This window comes from Syngnathoides biaculeatus, chromosome 10 (genome assembly GCF_019802595.1).
Source record: "Syngnathoides biaculeatus isolate LvHL_M chromosome 10, ASM1980259v1, whole genome shotgun sequence".
NCBI lineage: Eukaryota > Metazoa > Chordata > Actinopteri > Syngnathiformes > Syngnathidae > Syngnathoides > Syngnathoides biaculeatus.
Window position 1 is genome coordinate 28,909,469 of NC_084649.1, and position 23,779 is coordinate 28,933,247.

Consider the following 23,779-nt stretch of genomic DNA (forward strand, 5'->3'; position numbering starts at 1 on the left):
GACTGTGTTTCCATCCAAAGCACAGGATACAGAATTGGCCGCATCCATCTTTGTACCTCCCCTTGGGTACTCCCAAAGGCGAAGGTCCTCTTGGAAAGATGGAGATTCGACATACATCGATGCAAATACCAAGGGCGTACCAGATGAGTATAAATTGGTTAACCAGATTGCTGCAGGATTGGAATCCATCTTGTTATGGATAACTCCTAATAAAAACATTGACAGAATCACCTACATACATTACAATGTACAGAAACTAGGTAATTATACGGAAGCAGGCTTTATTGTCATATGGGAACAACCAGCTGCAACCTCACTCATGATGTTCCAGAACCGCATAGCGGTCGACATGCTCCTGGCCGAGAAGGGTGGCAACTTCTCAATGTTCGGTGACCAGTGTTGTTTATTCCAAATATCACACCACCTGATGGGTCACTCACAAGTGCCATTCAAGGCCTCTGCACCCTCAACCACAAGATGAAGGAGGACTCTGGTGTAAACACATCAGCCTGGTCTGAGTGGTGGGGGGGAAAAAAAGTTTGGCAAATCTAAAAATTTGGTGTTCTCTGTCCTAGTTTCTATTGCTGTTTGCAGCTATTCTTGCATTGTATGGATGTTGTTGAATTCCCTGCATAAAGGCATCACTTAACCAACTTATAACCACTGCTATTGCCCCGACAAAATCAAAATTGGCAGAAATATATCCACTATTGGCACAACAGGATATTATACAGTGATATTGTTGACCACGATGATGACGTTGTGACTTCTCTTCCAGACCTGTTCTCTGAGCCAGAATATTACAAGTAATTAGTGCTATATTTTCCTCTGAGTGTAACTATGTAGAATAAAGCCGAAAGGGTGATCTATTAGCTGATGTGAGGATTTGAGCAAATGTAGGATAAACTGGAGGATAATGTAGAAATAATGTAAATACAATTAAGTAACTGCTTCTGACTGCAATGAAGAAATGCTTTGCTCTGCTCCAATTCAGTAACTGTTCCTGCCTGCAATGAAGAAATGCTTTGCTCTGCTCAAATTCAGGAACTCTTCTTGCCTGCAATCAAGAATGCTTTGCTTCTGCTTGCAATGAAGAATGCTTTGCTCTGCTCTAGAAAATGTGGTAACAAATGTAGAATAAACAGGAAGAAATGTAGGAATAATTGTGAATATAATTATCATACATCTGCTTCCAATAAAGAAATGCTTTGCTCTGCTTTAGATAACGCGGCAGCCGCCTAGCAGGAGATAGCAAGAACAAAAACATCTATTCATCAGAACTGTTAGAACCAGGAGCACCTGCTGCCTGTTGAAGAAATTCTGACCACACATGTACTCAGCAATCTTCCACACACATGCACACACACATGAACAAACAAGTACACTTTGTTTCCAACTGTTTTGCTTGCAGTCTCCTTTTCGTAACATCCATGTAAATAAGGGGCATCTTAAAACTAAATAAATAGAGGTGCTGAGGAGAGGATAATCAGAGAGTGCAGTGGTGAATTGTAGGAGACAGTTCCTCTCCTCTCTCCTCGCGAGACTTGAATGGTGTGTTTGCTTCCTTTTTGTCCAGTTTAATGAATGTCTAATTGGTAAACCTGACAGATTACCTGTGTGATATGTGGGAAAAGTGTGCATCCACACCTCAACCAACTATTAATGTCAAAATTCAGGCCCTCCCATCAGATGCCAAAGATTTAGGGATTAAATCCAGTCAGCGCAGTCCCACTGGAACTGCTACCATACTGGTAGTCGCAGACACAGTTTGCCAATCATGTTTTGCTGGCACTTCCTTCCTGTGTCAGCTAAATTTGAACACCTCATCCCCACCTCAATAAAGATGAAGGCCGCAAACCAGGACCCAATTGGAATCGTGGGCGCCCTAATCCTACGCATCACTGGCTTTACACAATCTTTGCAGCCAAAAAAATTCATAATCAACAGACAAATTCTTCTTATCCATGGAAGCGTGTCATGATCTAGGCATTATACCCCACTCATTTCCCTCCATTGAGTCAGTCATAAGACTCTTCAGCCCCGCACAGTGAAACTGACAATAGCCCTGATGAAGACTGTTGCAACTGACCTCTCCACCAAACCCCACCCCCTCACACTACATCTCTACACTTTCCAGCCACTGAAGAGAACAGAGAAAAACTTGAGCAATGGCTGGTAGACTACTATCAAAGTCAAAGATTCACCGTCTTTAAACATCAAAAGCTACCCATGAAGTCAAGACCCCCCATGAGACTTATTGTAGACATTGGGTGATCGGCACTTCTTCATCGCCCCTGTTTCATTTACCAATATGTCTTCATATGCCTCTTGTTTAGCCTTTGCCACCTCTACCTTTGCCCTACGTCGCATCTCGATGTACTCCTTTCGCCTCTCCTCAGTCTTCTCAGTGTCCCACTTCTTCTTCACTAATCTCTTTCCTTGTATGACTCCCTGTATTTTGGGGTTCCACCACCAAGTCTCCTTCCCCCCTTTCCTACCAAAAGACACACCAAGTACTCTCCTGCCCGTCTCTCTGATTACCTTGGCTGTTGTAGTCCAGTCTTCCGGGAGCTTCTGCTGTCCATCGAGAGCCTGTCTCACCTCTCAGGCCACACAACATTCTTCCTTTCTCAGCTTCCACCACATGTTCTCTGCTCTACCTTTGTCTTCTTCATCTTCCTACCAACCACCAGAGTCATCCTACACAGCACTATCCTATGCTGTTGAGCTACACTCTCCCCTACCACTACTTTACAGTCAGTAATCTCTTTCAAATTACATCGTCTGCACAAAATATAATCCACCTGTGTGCTTCTACCTCCGCTCTTGTAGGTCACTATTTGTTCCTCCTATGGAAATAAGTGTTCACTACAGCCATCTCCATCCTTTTTGCAAAGTCCACCACCATCTGTCCCTCAAAGTTCCTTTCCTGGATGCCGTACTTAACCAACACTTCTTCAATGCCCCTGTTTCCTTTACCAATATGTCCATTACAATCTGCACCAATCACAACTCTCTCGCTGTCTGGGATGCTCAGAACTACTTCATCTAGTTCCTTCCAGAATTTGTCTTTCAACTCTAGGTCACATCCTACCCGTGGGGCATAGCCGCTAACCACATTATTCATAACACCCTCAATTTCAAATTTTAGTCTCATCACTCGATCTGGTACTCTTTTCACCTCCAAGACATTCTTAGCCAGCTCTTCCTTTAAAATAACCCCTACTCCATTTCTCTTTTCATTTACTCCGTGGTAGAATAATTTAAACCCTGCTCCCAAACATCTAGCCTTACTACTTTTCCACCTGCTCTCTTGGATACACAATATATCACCCTTTATCCTAATAGTCACGTCAACAAACTACTGGGCTTTTGCTGTCATAGTCCCAACATTCAAAGCCCCTACACTCAGTCGTAGGATCTGTGCATTTCTCTTTTTCTTCTGACGATGGATCCGGTTTCCTCGTCTTCTTTGTCTTCGACCCACAGTAGCTGAATTTCCACCAACGCCCTCCAGGTTAGCAATGCCGGGGGCGGGCGTTGTTAACCCGGGCCACGACCGATTGGGTATGGGATTCTTTAGATGAACGCTCATAGCTCATTGTTTGTCACAGTTTTTACGACGGATGCCCTTCCTGACGCAACCCTCTGCATTCATCCGGGCTTGTGACCGGCCTACAGATTGCACTGGTTTGTGCCCCCATAGGGCTGCATTTCAACAATCGCAATTCAGAGGCTTAAAGTAATAATAGTCAGACCTAATTTAACGCTCTCCTTGTTTGTGGGTAAAAGATGGCGGCTGTGGACGGCATGGGTGGAGTTCAGAAAATGACACTCACTGATTGGTCAAAAGAGAGCTGTAAATCTTTCTCACGGATCCATCATTTTGCTCCATCACAACCAGGTGCTCCCCCAACCCCAACAGTGCAACCCCAATTCCCCTTTCAATCGTTTCAATGTATCTGTGCAGACTAGAGTAATCCCTCTCTACTTCGCTGATCCGCAAAGTATTGTGTATCAGTGTATTGTGTATTGTGTGTAAGTATTATCCTATTGTGGGTTAAGTGCATCATGTTTTTTTTACCCACCCACAAAAAAAAACCCCAAAAAAAACAGTTCGTCTCACAGTACATACCATATCACTTTAAGAAGAAAAAAAAAATAACACAGATCCGCCTTTTGGAGTTGATTGGCTGAATCATCGAAGCTCCACCCAACAACCCCCTTTTTCCCACCCTTCTTCTTCGCCATTTTGCAAGACTGTTGACTGTGTGCATATCCTCTCTCGTTCAAAATGCATCCAAAGTGCTCATGCTTGATCTTAAAGCTGCTGCCGAAACACCCAAGATGAAGAGAAAGATGCAGAATTAGTGGATTGATTGAAAATGAAGCTGCTTTCATTTTGTGGATAGTGGATTGCAAAAAAAAACAAAAAAAAAAAAAACGCCTGGTGATAATGGGGAGGAGGAGGAGGGGAGGGAGCTGATGGATCAGCAAAAAAGTGAAACTTTTGGATATGATCAAAGACAGCAGAAGTTGTGCTTTTGTGGCGTCATGATTGTGTGAACGAATTAGCGGAATGATTAGATGAATGATGTAGTAAAAATCAACCTGAAGCTGCAATGAAACATTCAACCCATCGAAGGCGAGGCAAAGGTTGGTTTGAAAACTTTCAAAAGCATGTGACAAAATGGTACGAGCTATCGAGTGAAGGAATCGTGTTGACGGTGTACTTGCACAGGGTCTTTGATTAAATGCAGCCATATGGGAACACAAGCTGGTGTAATCTGTAAGCCGGTCCCAAACCCGGATAAATGCAGAGGGCTGCGCCAGGAAGGGCATCCGGCGTAAAACTGTGCCAAACAAATTTGAGCATTAATCTATAGAAAACCATACCGAAGGAGACTTGGAGGTGGAACCCCAAAATACAGTAAGTCATACGAGGAAAGAGGTTAGAAGAAAAAGTGGGACAGTGAGAGGACTGAGGATAGGCAAAAGAACTATATTGAGATACGACATGGGACAAAGGTAGAGGTGGCAAAGGCTAAAAAAGAGGTATATGAAGACATGTACACCAGGTTGGACACGAAAGAAGGAGAAAAGGATCTCTCGAGGTTGGCCAGACAGAGGGATAGAGATGGGAAGGATGTGCAGCAGGTAAGGGTGATTAAGGATAGAGATGGAAATGTGTTGACTGGTACCAGTAGTGTGCTCAACAGATGGAAAGAATACTTTGAGAAGTTGATGAATGAAGAAAATGAGAGAGAAAGAAGAGTTGAAGAGGCAAGTGTGAAGGACCAGGAAGTGGCAATGATTAGTAAGGGAGAAGTTAAAAAGGCACTACAAAGGATTATAAATTGAAAGGGAGTTGGTCCTGATGACATACCTGTGGAGATAAGGAAGCAATTTGGAAAGGTGGCTTTGGAGTTTTTGACCAACTTATTCAAAAGAATACTAGCGGGCGAGAAGATGCCTGAAGAATGGAGGAAAAGTGTGCTACTTCCCATTTTATAGAACAAAGGCAATGTTCAGAGCTATGGAAACTCTAGAGGAATAAAGTTGATGAGCCACATAATGAAGTTATGGGAAAGAGTAGTGGAGACTAGACTCAGGAAAGAAGTAAGTATCTGCGAGCAACAGTATGGTTTCATGCCTAGAAGCAGTACCACGGACGCATTATTTGCCTCGAGGATGCTAGTAGAAAACTACAGCGGTCAGAAGGAGCTACATTGTGTCTTTGTGTATCTAGAGAAAGCCTATGACAGAGTACCAAGAGAGGAACTGTGGTACTGCATGCGGAAGTCTGGTGTGGCAGAGAAGTATGTTAAAATAGTACAGGACATGTATGATGGCATAAGAACAATGGTGAGGTGTGCCTTAGGTGTGACAGAAGAATTTAAGGTGGAGGTGGGACTGCATCAGAGATCTGCGCTGAGCCCCTTCCTGTTTGCTGTGGTAATGGATAGGCTGACAGTTGAGGTTAGACTGGAATCCCCTTGGACCATGATGTTCGTGGATGACATTGTAATCTGCAGGGAGCAGGTGGAGGAACAATTAGAAAACATGAAGACATGCACTGGGAAGGAAAGGAATGATGATTAGTCCAACTAAAACAATATGAGTGCGTGAATGAGATGGGAAGAGGGGAAGAGTGAGGCTCTGGGGAGAAGAGATAGCGAGGGTGGACAACTTCAAATACCAGGGGTCAACAATCCAGAGCAATGGTGAGTGTGGTAAGGAAGTGAAGAAACGCGTCCAAACAGGTTGGAACAGCTGGCGGAAGGTGTCTGGTGTGTTATGTGACAGAAGAGTCTGCGAGGATGAAGGGCAAAGTTTATAAAACAGTAGTGAGGCCAGCCATGATGTATGGGTTAGAGACCGTCGCAGTGAAGAGACAACAAAAAGCAGAGCTGGAGGTAACAGAAATGAAGATGTTGAGGTACTTATTACATGGACAGCCAAAAGTTGTATGTTTTGGAGACAAGGTTCGAGAGAGCAGACTTTGATGGGTTTGACATTTCCACAGCAATGTTCCCTCTAATTTTTTACATGTCTGAGCAAACACACTAAGGTCATGAGCGCTCCCCCTTTGACCACTGTGAGCAACATCAGACGTATGCACTGTGGTCAATCAGTGTCATCCATTGAAGTTACATGGCTCATTAAAAGGTTCAGATTACATTCCCATCAGGACATTTTTAAGAAGATTTTTTTGTTTTTGCAAACTTACACTGAAAATGTCAACAAACAAAAAAATACATTACAATACAAATACATACCAAACCTTGGAACTTGGAACTCCCACTTGGAAGTAGAGTCTGTACCCCGGTGTGGCCAATGATCTAAAAAATTTTTTAGACTGGATAGCTCTGGATAGCCACCAAAACTGAAGTCGCCGAAATCAGATATCCACCATCTTGATACTCCCAAAATAATCAGATAGACAGACATCGTCCAAAGTCTTGGGGTTGCATAGAGCATATTCAGATTTTCTATGTTATATGTTATGCATGTACCTACGTCAAGCATGATTCTGGATTGTTGAAGAAATAAAGCCCTTGTGTTCTGAGACCAAGAATTTCATTTCGTTATCTATTCATGGGAATTACAGTCTCACAGGACCTGAAGTGGAAGACGAACATCAACTCTATCCTAAAAAAAGCCCAGCAAAGGATGTACTTCTTGCGTCTTCTGAGGAAGCACAGCCTGTCACAAGAGCTGCACAGATCTACACAGTGGGCATCAAAACAGCACTCTGTACCTCCATCACAATCTGGTTTGGGGCTGCCACAAAAAATACAAACTCCGACTGCAACAGACGATCAAAACCGCTGAAAGGATTGTCAGCATCACCGTACCCACCCTTGAAGACTTGCACGGCACTTAGAGCAGGCAGGATACTTTCAGACCCTCCAGGCCACTACCTCTTCCAGCTCCTTTTGTCAGGTAAGCACTACTGATCAATGCTAATTAAAACTAGCAGGCATTCAAACCGTTTTTTCCCTCTGGCAATTAAGTCATTAAATTCTTGATCAGAAAACCTACTATTTTCTGTCTTGTGCCATTGTTGGGACACACCCTCACATCCTGCTGGTCCAATCAGTATTAGTATTAGTCACATATTCTGTAGTCTATTGCCCGATTTGTCACTTTAACCCGCTCCCTTTGCACAATTGTCATTGCACTGGTCTGTAACGGGAACCGCGAAAGGGTAAGGGCACTCTATTCAAGCTTAATATAATGTGGGGTGTTGACGCACTCTTAACTGTTATAAATGATGATAAATCTTTGACTCTTATAAGGAATATTTCCTATTTACTGAATCTCTCTTGTTCTTTGTTCTTGTTAGTTTGTGTGTTCTTTGTATCAGATTGGCACCGACTGCTGTAGACAAATTCCTTGTGTTGTTACATACTTGACCAATAAAGCTGATTCTGAACATAACAAAAGCATAAAACTGAAGTGTTTAAAAATAATTAAAAATAAAAGGGTTTTAATTTTTCAATAAGTCATTAATTGAAGATCAAATAAATAATACATGGAATTTGCTTCTGTAAACATTTCTTACTTCTGTTTTTCTCTCAATTTTCTTGGGATGATATAATCTGGAGTCCAATTGTCCTACATTCAAAAAGGAAAGGAAAAAAAAAATCAATATACATTTAATACAAATAGCACAAACAATATAATACTAAAAGTAACCGGTTTAAATACTCACGGGATCAATAAATGTTATTCCAAATGCTTCATATCCAAAGTACATTAATTCTTTCTCCAGCAAGGAACGCTGAATGAACCGCTTCACCATCTGTATAAAAATAAATAAATCAACTCGTTATATTACTAGAGATGAAAGTGGACTTTCCTGAAAATTCCTGAAAATACAAATGTGAGCACTGAAGTTGCTAAGTCCTGCTAGGGGGCCCGGTGGCATGCCCACCCGGCAAATTTTTGAAAAAATAGATGGCTGTGGTCCATTCTGGCGAATTCTGTGAACAAAATTCAGACAAAACTTGATAGGAAAATTTCCAAGTCCTGACCAAAAAAAAAAAAAATTGGGCAGAAGTTCCCCAAGGGCCAAGCCCAGATTTTTTTGCCCCCATTCCTCTATCACTGGATAGCACAAAATCACATTTGTCATTAAAATATGCTTAAAATATGCCATTTTATCTCAAGAGAAATGAATTAAGTGAACGATTCAATAAAAAAACATCTAAAATTGTCCATTTCCCCACATTATAGATATTATAGCATAGCAATAGGATATACATGAAAATATATACGAGAATTTCTACACCGTACATAATAAATATTTGTGATCATAATTATCATACATCTGCTTCCAAAAAAGAAATGCTTTGCTCTGCTCTAGATAATGTGCCAGCCTCCTAGCAGCAGATAGCAAGAACAAAAACATCTAATCATCAGAACTGTTAGAACTGCTGCCTGTTGAAGAAATGATGACCACACATGTATTCAGCAATCTTCCACACATGCACACGCACCTGAACAAACATGTACACCGTCTTTCCAACTGTTTTGCGTGGCATCTCATTTTTGTAACATCCATGTCAATAAAGGGCATCTTAAAACTAAATAAATAGAGGTGCTGAGGAGAGGATAATCAGAGAGTGCAGTGAATTGTACAAGACAGTTCCTCTCCTCTCTCCTCGCGAGACTTGAACTGGTGTTTTTGCTTCCTTTTTTGTCCTGTTTAATGAATGTCTGATTGTTGAACCTGACATTTACTTGGTCCTTCGAGCCGGATCTCAAGGTACCTGAGGTTTCCAGGGGCTGAGTTGACGTCCAGGCAAAGACCGTGGCCACGGCACTTGAGACCCTTTCTGGGGACTGGGGACTCGACTTTGCATCTGGAGGCTGAGGAATGATGAGAAGCCAAAGGAAGTTAAGGCATCTCTGGTGAGTAGGAAAATCCCACACTCATGAGGAATGAGTGAATGGACGTCTGGGTGACAGCGGCAGAACCAAACCTCGAGAATACTAGTCCTTATCGAGTAGACCAATTACTCTATAAAACTGAGAAAAGGGCAAGGTGTGTCCTCTACGTGAGCTCCGTGAAACATGTGCATGTGTAAAAGTGTGAGTGGAGGTTCGCTACCTCATTTGAACAGGAAATTGAGTGACAACTGTTTGAGGATGCAGAGGTAAGAATTCTCCGCCACAAGCTTGAGAATTACCTCAAACAGAACGTAATTGTCACCCTGTTCAGGGGGAAGTCAGTATAATCACCCTAGGTGAACCACTGACTCCAACAGGGGAAAAACAAATAGCAAAAAAGTTGATAAATGGCAAAATAGTTGAAACAGAACATCTGGAAAAAAAATGTGTAAGGACTAGAAGTTTGTAGAAAGCCAATGTCCTACTAAAATAAAACATCTTAATTTGTGGATAACACAATATGACTTTGCAGCCAGCTCAACATATACACAAAAAATATATATAGTTAACCTGCAGGATAAAATAAGAGAAACACACAAAAAAAAAAACTGGAATCAAGAGGATGTGAAAACGGCCATAAAAGGAATCACATCTCATAAAGTTGATGTAACATAATTTGTCCAGGGAACGCAAGACTTGGGAAAATCTTACCACTTAAATGGTGTGGAAGTACAACAAGTTTGGATGGCAGCAAAGTACTTTCTCACAGCAGCAGGGAGTTGAAGGGTTAATATAGCGCACTTCTGCAAGATTTACACAAAAAGCAATTTTTTCTGCCATTGGAAGAGCAAAATAAAACAACAATGAACCATTTGACGAATATAGAATTGGAATGACTGCATGTTTTAAAGCAAGCAGTGGCCTTCATGAAGATCACACACCAGGGAGTGTGTATCAAGGGCAATTGAAAAATGTTCTTCATGTAAATTCAAATAATCCTACAAAACAATGGATTGAAAAACATTGGGTTGACAAACCGACTGGCAGCCTATAACATTACGTTAGCCAAGCAATACACGCACAAAGAGTGCTACAAAATAAGAAAAAGAAAGTTGACACCTTTCTGACAGAGGAAGGAGAAATGTATGGAGCTTTATGCAAAACATTTGATAATTGTGGCCGTAGATGAGGAAGAGAGCAGCCATACCCCCATCAAAAATGTCACAACTAATGCTCCCAAAATGCAACTTTTTAATTTGCCCCGTACGTTTGTTGGGAAGAGATGGTTTGCTGAAACTAGGACTGGTCTTAATCCCCTCTCTGACAGGAAAAATAGAAGTAAAAAGAAAAAAAGGAATTACTGGGAGGACCGTTAAATATCTTACAAAATAGGAATCCAGCACTCTATGACACCGTAGATATTCCAAACAAACCTCCCACAAGAATAGATTTCTTGAGGCAAACAGCTCAAGACATGATTGAACAACCACAAAATGACGTAGGAAGTGACTCATTGCATGTGACTATGTAGTATATGATACTGTAAACTTATAACACCCCACACCAGACAAAATCATGATTGATTTTCTGTACTCAGATGGTATATCAGTCGTGGTGGCAGGAACAAGACTGACTGACAAACTAAATGCACTACACAAGGAATGGACACCACCACACACGTCATTACAACGGGAGTGGAAGAGTTTGGTACCACGAAATGTTCCTGATTGGACGGACAAAGAACCAGATTTGGATTGGGATGACTGAACTGTACAGACAATATCTTATTGGACAGTCTTAAACAATCTGAGATCAGATGCTGCTGTATTCACGGTGGTATCACAATCTACACAGACAATACTGGAAAAATAGAGGAATAGCGACAACTACAAGGAACACAGTGACACATGCAGAGCTACTACAAAAATTGCTCATAGCAGTTCAATTACCAAAAGAAATAGCCAGACGTAAATGTGCAGTACACACATCAAAAACAGACAAAGAATCATGAGGAAATGGATTTATAGATAAAACAACAAAAGAAGCAGCAGCCAAAACCTTTATGGGATTAGCTGACCATGGAACAAATGAAGACATAATTTGAGATGATGTGTTAAACAAAATGCAACAACAAAGCTTACCAGCAGAAGTAAACATGTGGAAAAAATAAAGTACTAAATTATAAAGTGGGAATTATGTCAGCACAGATACAAATACAATCCTACCAAAAACATTTTTCAAGTGGGCGGCATTCTTGAGGATGGGAAGTCTCGGGTCTCAACAGGGGGAATGGTAGCCCTGGTACAAAGGCATTACATGATCCATGGATTTAACTTGTATGCAAAAAATTTCAGAGGGCCTGTTTGACCTGTGTGCGACATCATCCACAAGGGAATGTTCATCCAAAATGTGGTCAGTTTCCTCAAGCTACACATCCATCCATCCATCCCTCCATCTATTTTCTTAGCCGCTTATCCTCATAAGGGTCGCGGGGAGGGGTGGAGCCTATTCCAGCTGTCAATGTGCAGGAGCCAAGGTACACCCTAACTGGTTGCCAGCCATTTGCAGGGCACATGGAGACAAAAAGCCGCACTCACAATCACACGTTGGGGCAATTTGGACACAATGATAGATTTCGTCTAACTATACATACATTACAAGCACGTAAGGGTCTCATTCCATTCAAAACACTGTTTGGGAAACCATACAAATTACCAATATTTTCCACACAATGAGAGATAGACGAATGATGAAGGAAAAAAAAACCTCACACAAGTGGGTCACTTTCAGGAGTTATTAACAACCCCAAATAGCTTAAAAAATTGCAAAAAGGGGTACTTAAAAATTGCAAAAAGGGGTACTTGAGTTCATTTGTTGATTGTAAGAAAGTTATTGCTTTTGAAACTATTGTTAACACAAACAAAACTATATATTTTTTTATTGGCCACTTGTAAGATAGCTGTTCTCATTCCCACTGCCGAGGTCGCTGTAGTCCGGTTACACCTGGGAGTGAGACTGCTGTCATAATGGTGACGAAACAGTTAAATTTTGCTGTTGGGTGTTGGATGAAAACGCTACCCGTTATTTTCATTTTTCTGCTTGAGTGGTACCTGTGGGAACCACTCAAGGTCCCAACCCAAAAATAAATAAATAAATAAATACGGTAAAATAAAAACAAACAAGTTGGATAACTACATACAAAAAACTTGTCCAAAAGATTTTGTTGTTTGCGCGGATCCAGAGATAATACCAATGCTATTAATTGGTAACGAATGCAAAAAAAAAAGTTGGGGGATTCTGTGTATCCATTAACTTCTTTTGAAAAACAAAAAACATTGGTTTCTAATGGCGTGTCACTAGGAAATTTCACATGCATCAATTTGATAGGACTGGAAACAAATTGGGAAATTTATCAGCATTGAGGTGTAAAACCATTTTTGTGCCATTGTCATTGTGGTGCGGCAGTAACTGTCTTTTTGATTTTTTTTTTTTTACACCGGATGCCTTTCCTGACCCAACCCTTCTGCGTTTATTCGGAGAGAGAGCTGGAACCAATCCAAGCTAACTTTGGGCAGCGGCAGACTACACCTGAGCAAGAGCTGAATGACATGGGAAAAATATCAGAAAGAAACACGTGGGTACACCTTACACACTGGAAAAGGTCATCTCAGCTGAGTCACCAAAAGGGAAATGTGAGCAAAGTCCAGCATACGGTGGGTGCAGATTTATGTGTGTGTTTCTTTCGGCTTGTCCCTTTCGGGGTCGCCACAGCGTGTCATCTCAGATGAACGCATATATATGTTTGGCACAATTTTTACGCAACCCTTCTCAGGGAGTGGAGGATAGTATCTGAAAAAACCTGGAGGCTGGTGAAGATTTAAAAGACACTTGAGTCATTTCGGGGTGACTGGTCGACATGACTTCAAAATGGCTAAATAATATGATGATAGCATGTTGGGCTGCAACATTGACAGCCGTAATGACATTTTTCTTCATATGCTACTTTTGGACACCTGTAAAGCTGAAAAAAAAATACATAACAACAGAACCAATAATTATACTCAGTCAACTATGCCTACACCACACATAAGATAAAGACGCGCAAACCTAATTTCTAATAACATTGGTAAACAACTATACAGCAGGATAGACTCCATGTGTGCCTCCCAATGAATCAGTTAAGCACTTTTTCAATTCCTTGGCAGAGTCTAATTGCTGGGGATTCCATCTATGGGCTTATGCTAAAGGAATCCCCCATTTTCTTCTCACCATTTGCCAATTTAATGCTACCTTAAACCCGAATGCCATACAAAAGAGTACGTATACTATGGAGGGAGTATTTTAACTGAAAAAGCCTGAGGAACATTTTTTCATTATTATTACCTTTTTTTTTAACAAATGGGAAAAAATGGTTGTTATTAATGTAGAATGCAGCTAACAAGGTAAACTATAGTTACATAACATGCATGGGCCCTAGGCCACTAATGCGTGTCATTCCAGCAGAAATCCCAACACAATGTACCCTGGAGGTTATGACTAAAACAACTCCTAACACCACTTGTCAGAAATGGAAAACTGTATATCCAACAACTAAGGCAGTAAGTGATAAACTGATATTTTCTACTAATGTTGAATTGGCTAATTTCTCCTGTGTTAGCTTTACAGGGACAGTTGTTAAGGTGGGAAGTCTCAACAAAACATGGTGTCATGATATCCATCTGCAAACTGCCCCACTGCTCCCATGCAGCGATGTGTTGTGCTGGTGTGTTGGTCAAAAGTTGTATGACACACTGACAAAAGCAGCAGGAACGTGTGCACTGGTATCACTGCTCTTATCTGTGACTGTGTTTCCATCCAAAGCACAGGATATATAATTGGCCGCATCCACCTTTGGACCTCCCTTTGGGTTCTCCCGAAAGCGAAGGTCCTCTCAGAAAGATGGAGATCTGACATACATTGATGCAAATGCCATCCCAACGGCATACCAGATGAGTATAGGTCACTTGCACAACTTCAGAGCAAGTGCATTGTGGGTAACATTTTTTTGTGTGTCGGCCATTTTGGGAGGTTGTAAACAGTTCTTAAAGTTTGTCTACATGCCAGCATCGCGTTCATTGTATCTGCACTTTCTATGGCCTTTTCCAAGTATTTCGAGGATCTGTTGGCTGATCTGAAACCCTACTACAGGCAGAAAATCAGTTCATGTGAGGATCTGGACCCGTATAGTCTATCGAAGGCTGATTTTGCGACTGAAAAATGTTGGCCGAGAGTGGAATACCCCGACATTGTGAACTACTTGGTGGTTACAACCAACAGCCTTACTAACCAATAGATGAAGGCCTACAAGTCCTTGGAGGCTTACAATTAATTTGTAAGCAGGTGGATTCAGAGTGTCCTCTGCAAAACGTTGTTTGAAGAAAATGTTTTAATCGTTGCCCGAATAAGTAACTTGTAATCACCCGGGACAGAGTGCGTAACTCACTGTTGTTGTTGTTTCTGCTTAGCTATTATGGCCTTTTCAGGTGCGACAAATGGGACCCATTTGGGAAAAAGATCTATGACAAATAAATATTACACCATCTTTTAAATTTATTTGAAGATGCATTAAGTAATGTGACAATAATTAAAATGTACAAGGTGTAAATTACTAAGTACTAACAAATTATAGCATGAATGTCTGAATGTAGCCCTAATACAACAGTACCGGCTTTCTATTTGTTCACATTTGCCTTACTCAAATGTCAGCATATAGAAAGCTGCTACTGTTCTATTAGGGCTAGCGTGAATGATGCCCTGGTAGGTGCTACATGCATACTCGTGTTGTTTTTAATATATATACGGTATATTTGCTTCTTAAAAATAATTTGACGTTTACAGACAGTAAACAGACTGCAAACGCACAACACACATTCATACGTTTGTATCCTAAACTGTAGATGAAAAGCCTGTCACTGGCGGCCGATTTCGTTCGGCGGCCGAGTTGGATGTACATGTACATGTAGACCTATCAAACACTGTTAGTCTTGTAATATAAAACACAGCACACAACACATACATGTAAAAATAGCGGTAGGAGGGTATGGTCAAAGTGCAATACTAGGCTTAATCTTACCACTTATGAAGTGCTGCACACACGACTTGAAACTGTCGAGTGAGATCTGCACGCGAGATATTATTGAGCCACTTCGCTTGGCGTTTGCTCGACATTTCTTCTGTTTGGTGTCCTTGGTGCGTAATTATTTTCGGAAATCGGAAAAACCGTCTGTTCCCTTCTTTGCTGAACTTGTTATAGTAGCCAATAACACAACACGTGTGCACCATCATCTCAGAAGTCAAAAAGCGTCTTATGCAATCTAATGTAACCAGCGAAATGAGACCTCCTAATGTGACGGCCAGAAAAAAATTCAAAACGGATGTGACATCACCTGCAAGTCACCTAAAAGTTGGTTAACGAGATTGCTGCAGGATGGGAATCCATCTTGTTATGGATAACTCTGAATAAAAACATTGACAGAATCAACTACAACATTACAATGTACAGAAACTAGGTAATTATACGGAAGCAGGCTTTATTGCCATAAGGGAACAACCAGCTGCAACCTCACTCATGACGTTCCAGCACCGCATAGCGGTCGACATGCTCCTGGCCGAGAAGGGTGGCGACTGCTCAATGTTCGGTGACCAGTGTTGTTTATTCCAAATATCACAGCACCTGATGGGTCACGCACAAGGGCCATTCAAGGCCTCCGCACCCTGTATCACAAGATGAAGGAGCACTCTGGTGTAAACACATCAGCCTGGTGTGAGTGGTGGTGGTGGGGTGGGGGTGGGGTGCAGAATATATCCGCTATTGGCACATCAGAGTAATGACAGTGATATTGTTGACCACGATGATGACATTATGACTTCTCTTCCAGACCTGTTCTCTGATCCAGAAGATTACAAGTAATTAGTGGTTTATTTTCCTCCGAGTGTAAGTCGAAAGGGTGATCTATTAGATGATTTAAGGATTTGAGCAAATGTAGGATAAACAGGAGGATAATGTAGAAATAATTGTAAGAAGATCGAGAGCAATTGAGGACTCCCTGTCCAGGTTGCTGAGCAGATCTTAGAACAGGGGTCGGGAACCTATGGCTCGCGAGCCATACTTGGCTCTTTTGGTGGTTGCATATGGCTCGCTGAGCCCTCATAACGACATGCTGTCCAAGTGATTTTTGTCGTGTAGAGAAGGTTTGTCCTAGTGGCGTTGCCGTAGTTAGGTGTGGTAGGCAACGCAAATGACGTAGAGACAGTTTGCCATAGTGGGTTGCCGTAGTTCGCATGTGGTGGCATTCTAAAATGTCTGACTTGTGTCATGCCCACTGTCGTGACTGAAATATTTGCCAGCTACACAATATTCGCCCCACACTTAGACCGTTGCCAGGTTCATTTGACCACCCACCAGGCCTGGTGCTGAACTGGTCATGGATTTCACAGACAAGATCACTGCTGTTCAAGATAAGTGCTCCCTTTTGTTGACACCTTTTCTGGATGGCCTGAAGCTTACCCCTGTGCTCGCAAAGACGCCATGTCTGTAATGAAAGCTTTGGTGAACCACTGGATTCCAATCTATGGCATTGTTATTATTGGTGTTATTGTTGTTCCTGGTATTTTGATCTGGGAAATTGCTCAAAAATATCCCATACCCACACCCACATCAGTGCCAGCTGTTAGCACAACCCACCCGGAAAATATTTATCACAGAGAAGAGTTGTATTATAAACAAAGCCCTATCTGTTGATGAGTGGTTTAGGGTTTTGACGGGCGTTAGCGCAGTCAACAATAATTGGTTACTAATGGCAGAATAAGCAGCTAATAAAACCCTGAGTGACTGTGTTGTGTATATGGGACCTAGACCTTTGTTACATGTTGTTTCTTCTTCTGTCAACTCCACCTGTATTCTGGATCTTGTGAAAAATTGCCGACTAAAATGAATGCAAAATTTGGGATACTGGCCACCCAGTAACACCAGCCCACAAGAACAAACCTGTGTTTCATCGTGCTGTAGTGAGCCAAAACTTCACCTGGATTTTGTTTTGTAGGTAATAGTGCCCCAATTGGGAATATCTCTGATTATCAGTGTATGGAGAACCAGGAAGCACCTTTCTTCCAACCTGTCAGCCGTGCTGATGTGTGGTGGTGGTGCGGAGGGGGCCGTATATTCGACCGCCTCCCGCGCAACAGTACAGGCAGATGTGCATTAGTAACATTTACTTTTGACTATTTCCGTTGTTCCTGTCACCCTCGATGATCTGGCGGTTGCTCCTGAACACTTCAAGGAAGCTCTTGGCCTATTACACTGTTCATGTAGGTCCAAACCTACCTGGCTCGGTGCTGACGACCCCACCTTCATTGACGCTATTGGCGTACCCAGTGGTGTCCCAGATGAGTATAAACTGGCTGATCAGGTAGTTGCCGGTTTTGAAAATATACCTGTAATTTCCACTTTTTCCCCATTACTCCAAACGAAAATGTCGACCGTATCAATTACCTACATTACAATGTGCAACGTTTGGGCAATTTCACCCTTGAAGGACTTGAAGTTGTTGTTGAGCAACTCAAGGCTACATCTATTATGGCTTTCTAAAATAGATCCTCATTAGATGCACTGTTGGCCGAGAAAGGAGGTGTTTGCCGAATAACACGCAACCTGGCTGACGCCTCACTAAGGCCGTAGATGGACTTAGAACCCTTACAAAGAAAATGAAGGAACACTCTGGTGTTGACACGTCTATGTGGGATAACTGGATGAATGTGTTTGGTAAATGGAAGGGTGTCATTTCATCAATCTTCATCTCTCTGGCTGTCTCCACCTCTATTTTCACCCTCTGTGGATGCTGTTGCATTCCTTGTATTCATTCTCTTTTAGCCAGTCTGATTGAGAAGGTGACTGGTGCCCCAGCTAATGGCCCCGTTAATTATTTCCTCCTTAGACCCTCGCCCTGAGACATTCCTCAAGATGATTTTACTGTTGCTATCGCTCCCCTTGAAAAAGATACTAAACTTCCACCCCTTCCTGATTGTCATGATGTTGACATGCCTCGTGATTGCATTGCCCTTGCTCATATTGTGTGATTATTCTGTTGTACTTATAAATGAGTGTTGATGCTTTTTTTAAAAAAAATTTTTAGCTGTTTTTGAGTTCTCTCGTACTGTCCCGCAGGTTTAAAGCTTACGAGTGTTCTGAATCATGAGGCTATGCACTTGTTTCAAGGTATATTTGGATGACTAGAGAGGGTTTTATCTTTTCCATAAGTGTTACTTTTGTGATTTTCGTGTTTGTTTTTGTGATCTATTTCATAGATCAAGAGAGGGAATGAAGACTATTTTACTTTTATTGTACTTTCATGATTTGCTTAAATATGACCTTATACATTTAATCAACAGATAAAGTGTTGTCCATTTGGTAATCAGACAAGGATGTGTTGTGGATTGCGGTGGCTGTCCTTGATCTTTGTACGCAGAAAACCGGCTGGTGGCATCCTCCTCTCCCAGGCGTTTCCGTGGAGACGAACAACACCAGATAAGGAATGGAAAGTTCCCATCCCAGCCCAAGACCAGGCAGCCGCGGAGGGGGGGGGGCTGTACTTGAATGTACCCATACATATAAAAACCTTGTTACTGGGCAGCTCTTGTCTTCTTCTTTGGGCTATCCTGCCAGAAGACACACGTCTCGTGTGTGACAGATACCTAGATAAGACTCTGATGTCTGTATTTCACATTCCTTTGTAATAAATCCATTTGCTGTTAACTTCGTCTAATCTCTTCCTCGATCTGCTAACATCCGTATGGTCCAAACTCGTAAATCCCTACACTACACACCACCATCCTGTGCTGTTGGGCTACACTCTCCCCTACCACTACCCAACAGTCAGTAATCTCCTTCAGATTACATCCTCTGCACAAAATATGCTCCACATGCGTGCTTCTACCTCTGCTCATGTAGGAAGATCTATGTTCCTGTCTCTTCTGGGAAAAAAAAACAAGTGCTCACTCCTGCCATTTCCATCATTTTTGCAAAGTCTACCACCATTTTCCCTCAAAGTTCCTTTCTGTACCTAAACATCACTTCTTTGTCGCCCATTTGCTTCACCAACATGTCCATTACAATCTGCACCAATCAGATCTCTCTCCATCGGGGATGGTCAGAACCACCTCATCGAGGTCCTTCCAGAATTTCTCTTTCAACTCTACGTCACATCCTACCTTTGGGGCATAGCCGCTAATCAATCACATTATACATAACACCCTCAATTTTAAATTTCAGCCTCATCACTCGATCTAATAGTCGTTTCACCTCCAACACATTCTTAGCCAGCTCTTCTTTTAAAATAACCCCTACTCCATTTCTCTTCCAATATACTCCATGGTACCCTTCTGCTAGACTTCTAGCCTTACTACATTTCCACCTGCTCTCTTGGATGCACAATACATCAACCTTTCTACAAATCATTATGTCAACCAACTCCTGAGCTGTTCCTGTCATAGTCCCAACATTCAAAGTCCCTACATTCAGTTGTAGGCTCTGTGCATTCCCCTTGTTCTTTTGCTGATGAAACCGGTTTCCTCCTCTTCTTTGTCTTTGACCCACAGTAGCTGAATTTCCACTGACGCCCTGCAGGTTAGCGGTGTCAAGGGCTGACGTTGTTAACCTGAGCCACGACCGATCCGGTGTAGAATTCTTTAGAAGAACGCTCATATCTGTTTGTGAGTTTTACGCTGGATGCCCTTCCTGACGCAACCCTCTGCATTTATCCAGGCTTGGGACCAGCCTACAGATTGCACTGGCTTGTGCCCCCATAGGGCTGCATTTAAGCGCATCTCAATACATTAGAATATAGTTTTAAAGTATATTTTTCTTTGTGTGAATACAATTGAGTAAGTAAGTTAGAGTAATGTATGTGTGTCTGAGTAGTGTATCTAAGAGTGTTTGAGTAGTAGAGATGAGAGTCTTTGAGTAGACTTTATGAGAGAGTTGAATAATGTTTGTCAGAGTAAGAATTTCACTTGTTTGTATGAGAACATTTTAATATAGTTTACGTGAGGGTTTGAGTTGTTTGTTGTTTTGAGTAGTGTATATGAGGGCATTTTTCAGTAGTTTCTGTGTGAAAGCATTAAAGTACTAAGTGTGAGAGCTAATCCTGAATAATGTCCCAAACACTCCCTCATACGATCTCGTATTCCATTCTTCCCTCCCTCTTGAACAAGAACCCAAGCTTCTCCTTCACTTGGGGAAAGATCTCATCCCCGAGATAAAAACGGCACTCCACCATTTTCCAACTAAGGACCACAGTCTAAAATTTAGAGATTCTGATTCTTATCCCAGCCACTTTTAGTTGTGAATCTCTCCAGTGAGAGTTGGAGATCATGGACAGATGAAGTCAATAGAGCCAGATAATCTGCAAAAAAAAAAAAAAAATCGAATACTAAAGCCACCAATCTAGACACCCTCTAGGTCCCAACTGGGGTTTAAATTTTGTCCATAAAAGTTATGAGCAGAAACGGTGACAAAATGTAGCCTTGGGCTAACTCTCTCTGGAAACGAGACCAACTGCCTGCTCGTAAGGTGGACCAAACTCTGACATCCATTATACAGGGACCAAACTGCCCTTATCAGGGGTACCTCATACCCCCCAAGGACCACCCCCCATTCCCCACAGTATTCCACGAGGGATATGGCCGAATGCCTTTTCCAAGTCCAAAAAACACATGGAACTGGTGAAGTGAACTCCCTTGCACCTTCAAGGACATTCCTGAGTCACAGTGTCCTGAGTGAATGTCAGTAGAGCCCCATTTTATTTTTACTCAAATTATAAAACATACTGTATTAAAGTAATCGCTCATTTTTTGTGGTTAATGCAGACCAGAACAGCCTGCGAAATGTGAAAAACTGCAAAGTAGGACCCCCCACTCACCCTGAGTTTATTGCAGTATGGAATTAACATTCTTCACTGGGATAATCTTCTGCTGGATGTGCTTTTCTTTTTTTACACAACCGAGGACGTTTAAAGTACGATTTTCAAAGAATGAAGCAAAGAGGAAGTTTTGCTCGCAAGGAGAACGTCGGGGATCAGAATTAGAATCAGCTTTGGCCAAGTGGGTAAAAAAAAACACCCAAGGAATTTTTCTCCGGCAGACAGTGCTGCCCTGGTACAACAGACAGAACAAAGAATAACAAAGCAGCAAGAAGAAAGAACAAGGGATATTTCTATTTGTAGGAACTATTCTTTATAAAAGTCGTACAAGTTGTAAACTCTTCATTTAGAATAGGTATGAGATAAGTGTCTCAACATCCCACATTATGTAAAGCTTGTACAGTCCCTTTACCCGTTTGCAGTTCTCGTAATAGACCAGGTTAAAGTGACGAATCGTGCGATAGTCTACAAAATAAATGACTAATACTGTTATTGGTTGTAGCAGCAGAATATGAGTGACAAAGAACGCAACCACATGATGTCTTCTATTGTAGCGAAGAGTGCAGAATGATCCTGACGCACCCATGACCTCCCCACCGCCTCACCGTTGTGACATCCTCTCCGTCTCTTGCAATGTGCCTCTCTTCGTTGCATCACATTGTTGAAACACAAGCATCAAGCATTAAAAGCAAAACAAGAGAGCCAATATGAGAAAACTATGTACAATTAATCTGATTAATCCAACAGTTATGACGGTTTTTATCTTTGAAAGCAACATAGTGTTGTCTTTGCTTTCCTATCTGCTTCAAAATTCCCTTGTATAAGGACATAACCTGTCAACACAATTGTTTAAAGCTCGTAAAAAATTGTTGTCGATGTCTTTGGCAAATTCCTCCTCCACATCAAAACATGCAGATCTTTTGTCGTTGGAAGAAGCCTCACCATACAGAGGCATGCTTCTGAGGATGGAACGCTTTGAAATTTTTCAAACAAACGTCCTTGAAGAGCTGAATCATTCCTTGCCGCTTGAGGTTTGCAATTTTTTTCAGCGTCTTCATCACCGAGCTGTTTTTCTGCAATCTGCTTTCCCCAAAGCTAACGCAGCTTCCATTCCAACGATCCTCTTATTTCAGAGGCATCACACCTTTCGCTTCCCTATTAAAATTTAATGAAGCGGTTTTATAGTTTTCAATGTAGCGCACCGTGGATCCATTCACGCCATAACAGCGCACCACAAAAATATAACTTCAGCTATCTTTGATCATATCCAAAAGTTTTATTTTTTTCCCTGATCGTCAACATCTTCCTCTTCTTCTTGGGAGCTTCAGAAGGTGCTTTCACATCAGCAGAGCACATTGGTGGCATCGTGAACACGAGATGTTATCGCACATAATCAACAGCATAGAAAATGTTGGAAATGTAGGACAAGGGAAAGGGTGAAAAGGAAATGGCAGGCTTCGATAATGACCAGCCAATCAGCTCACGAGATAAATCCACTCTCTCACTTGTCGATATCGCGCCGGGGACCAATCACACACCTTGTATCAATGAGTCTTCCCATAATACGCTGATTTGGCTGTTTTTTCTATTTTTACTTTTTTTAGTGGTGTGGGGTAGGACCGCAAAGCACTGAAGCTACAACAAGTGAAGCATGAAGTAGTGAGGGAACTCTGTTTACCCACACCAGCTCAGGGCCTGTCTACATGGGCAGCTCCACAGTGGAAGAGTCCAACCCTACTCGAGAGGACTGGTAGCAGAGTCTAAGCCATGTAAGGAGGTAAGCCCTAAGCCTAGCCCTGGTTTGAATTTCTCAACCGGATTGCCAAGGTCCTTTTGACTTTCGTCTACCTACGCACCCAAACCCTATGGCCCTCTTCAACAGATGGTGAGCTCATGGGAAGAGGGACCCATGTTACCCTTTCGCGCAGTGTCTGACCAGGCCCGATGGATGCAGGCCAACCAGAGGCTTTCTTTCAAGCCCCAGCTCCAGGGGTGGCTCCAGAGGGGGACTCCAGCGACCTGCGTCCGGGAAAGGGAAATCTAGAGCCATGTAATATTGTCTTCATATGAGAGCCATGCTTTATCTGGTCCCTCACCTAGGACCTGTTTACCATGGGAGACAACTTCGCTCCGAGGATTATTGAGAAACATAAATCCCTCCACCACAATAAGGTGACTGCTCAAAGGGAGCTGTTTTAAAAAATGTCAAGTTTATTTATCATTTTTAAACACACAGAGTTCAATCAACTGTACCTGTCTTGCTGGTATAAAGTCTGCCTTGTCCATCCCCAGTATGGCTGAATAATAAGCAAGATTTTGTTTCATCACTTCATTATCAGGATGAAAGAGCAAGAAGGTCTTTGCACATTCGATGGCAAGGTCATAGCGTTCACCTAGAATCAAATACAAGAAGAGGAGACTTTGAA

General features: G+C 42.0%; 1 protein-coding gene across 3 annotated transcripts in view; it reads right to left on the bottom strand.

Annotated features, from left to right (window-relative positions):
- The window catches only part of p3h1 (prolyl 3-hydroxylase 1), a 72,980-nt gene that overhangs the window by 29,833 nt on the left and 19,368 nt on the right, over positions 1 to 23,779 (bottom strand). For all 3 annotated transcript variants that reach the window (XM_061831578.1, XM_061831576.1, XM_061831577.1), the window contains 3 exons: positions 23,607 to 23,746; positions 8,219 to 8,308; positions 8,069 to 8,121 (listed from right to left, as the gene is read on the bottom strand). In XM_061831578.1, coding sequence (XP_061687562.1) covers positions 8,069 to 8,121; positions 8,219 to 8,308; positions 23,607 to 23,746 — 283 coding nt within the window. The remainder of the gene's footprint in view (positions 1 to 8,068; positions 8,122 to 8,218; positions 8,309 to 23,606; positions 23,747 to 23,779) is intronic.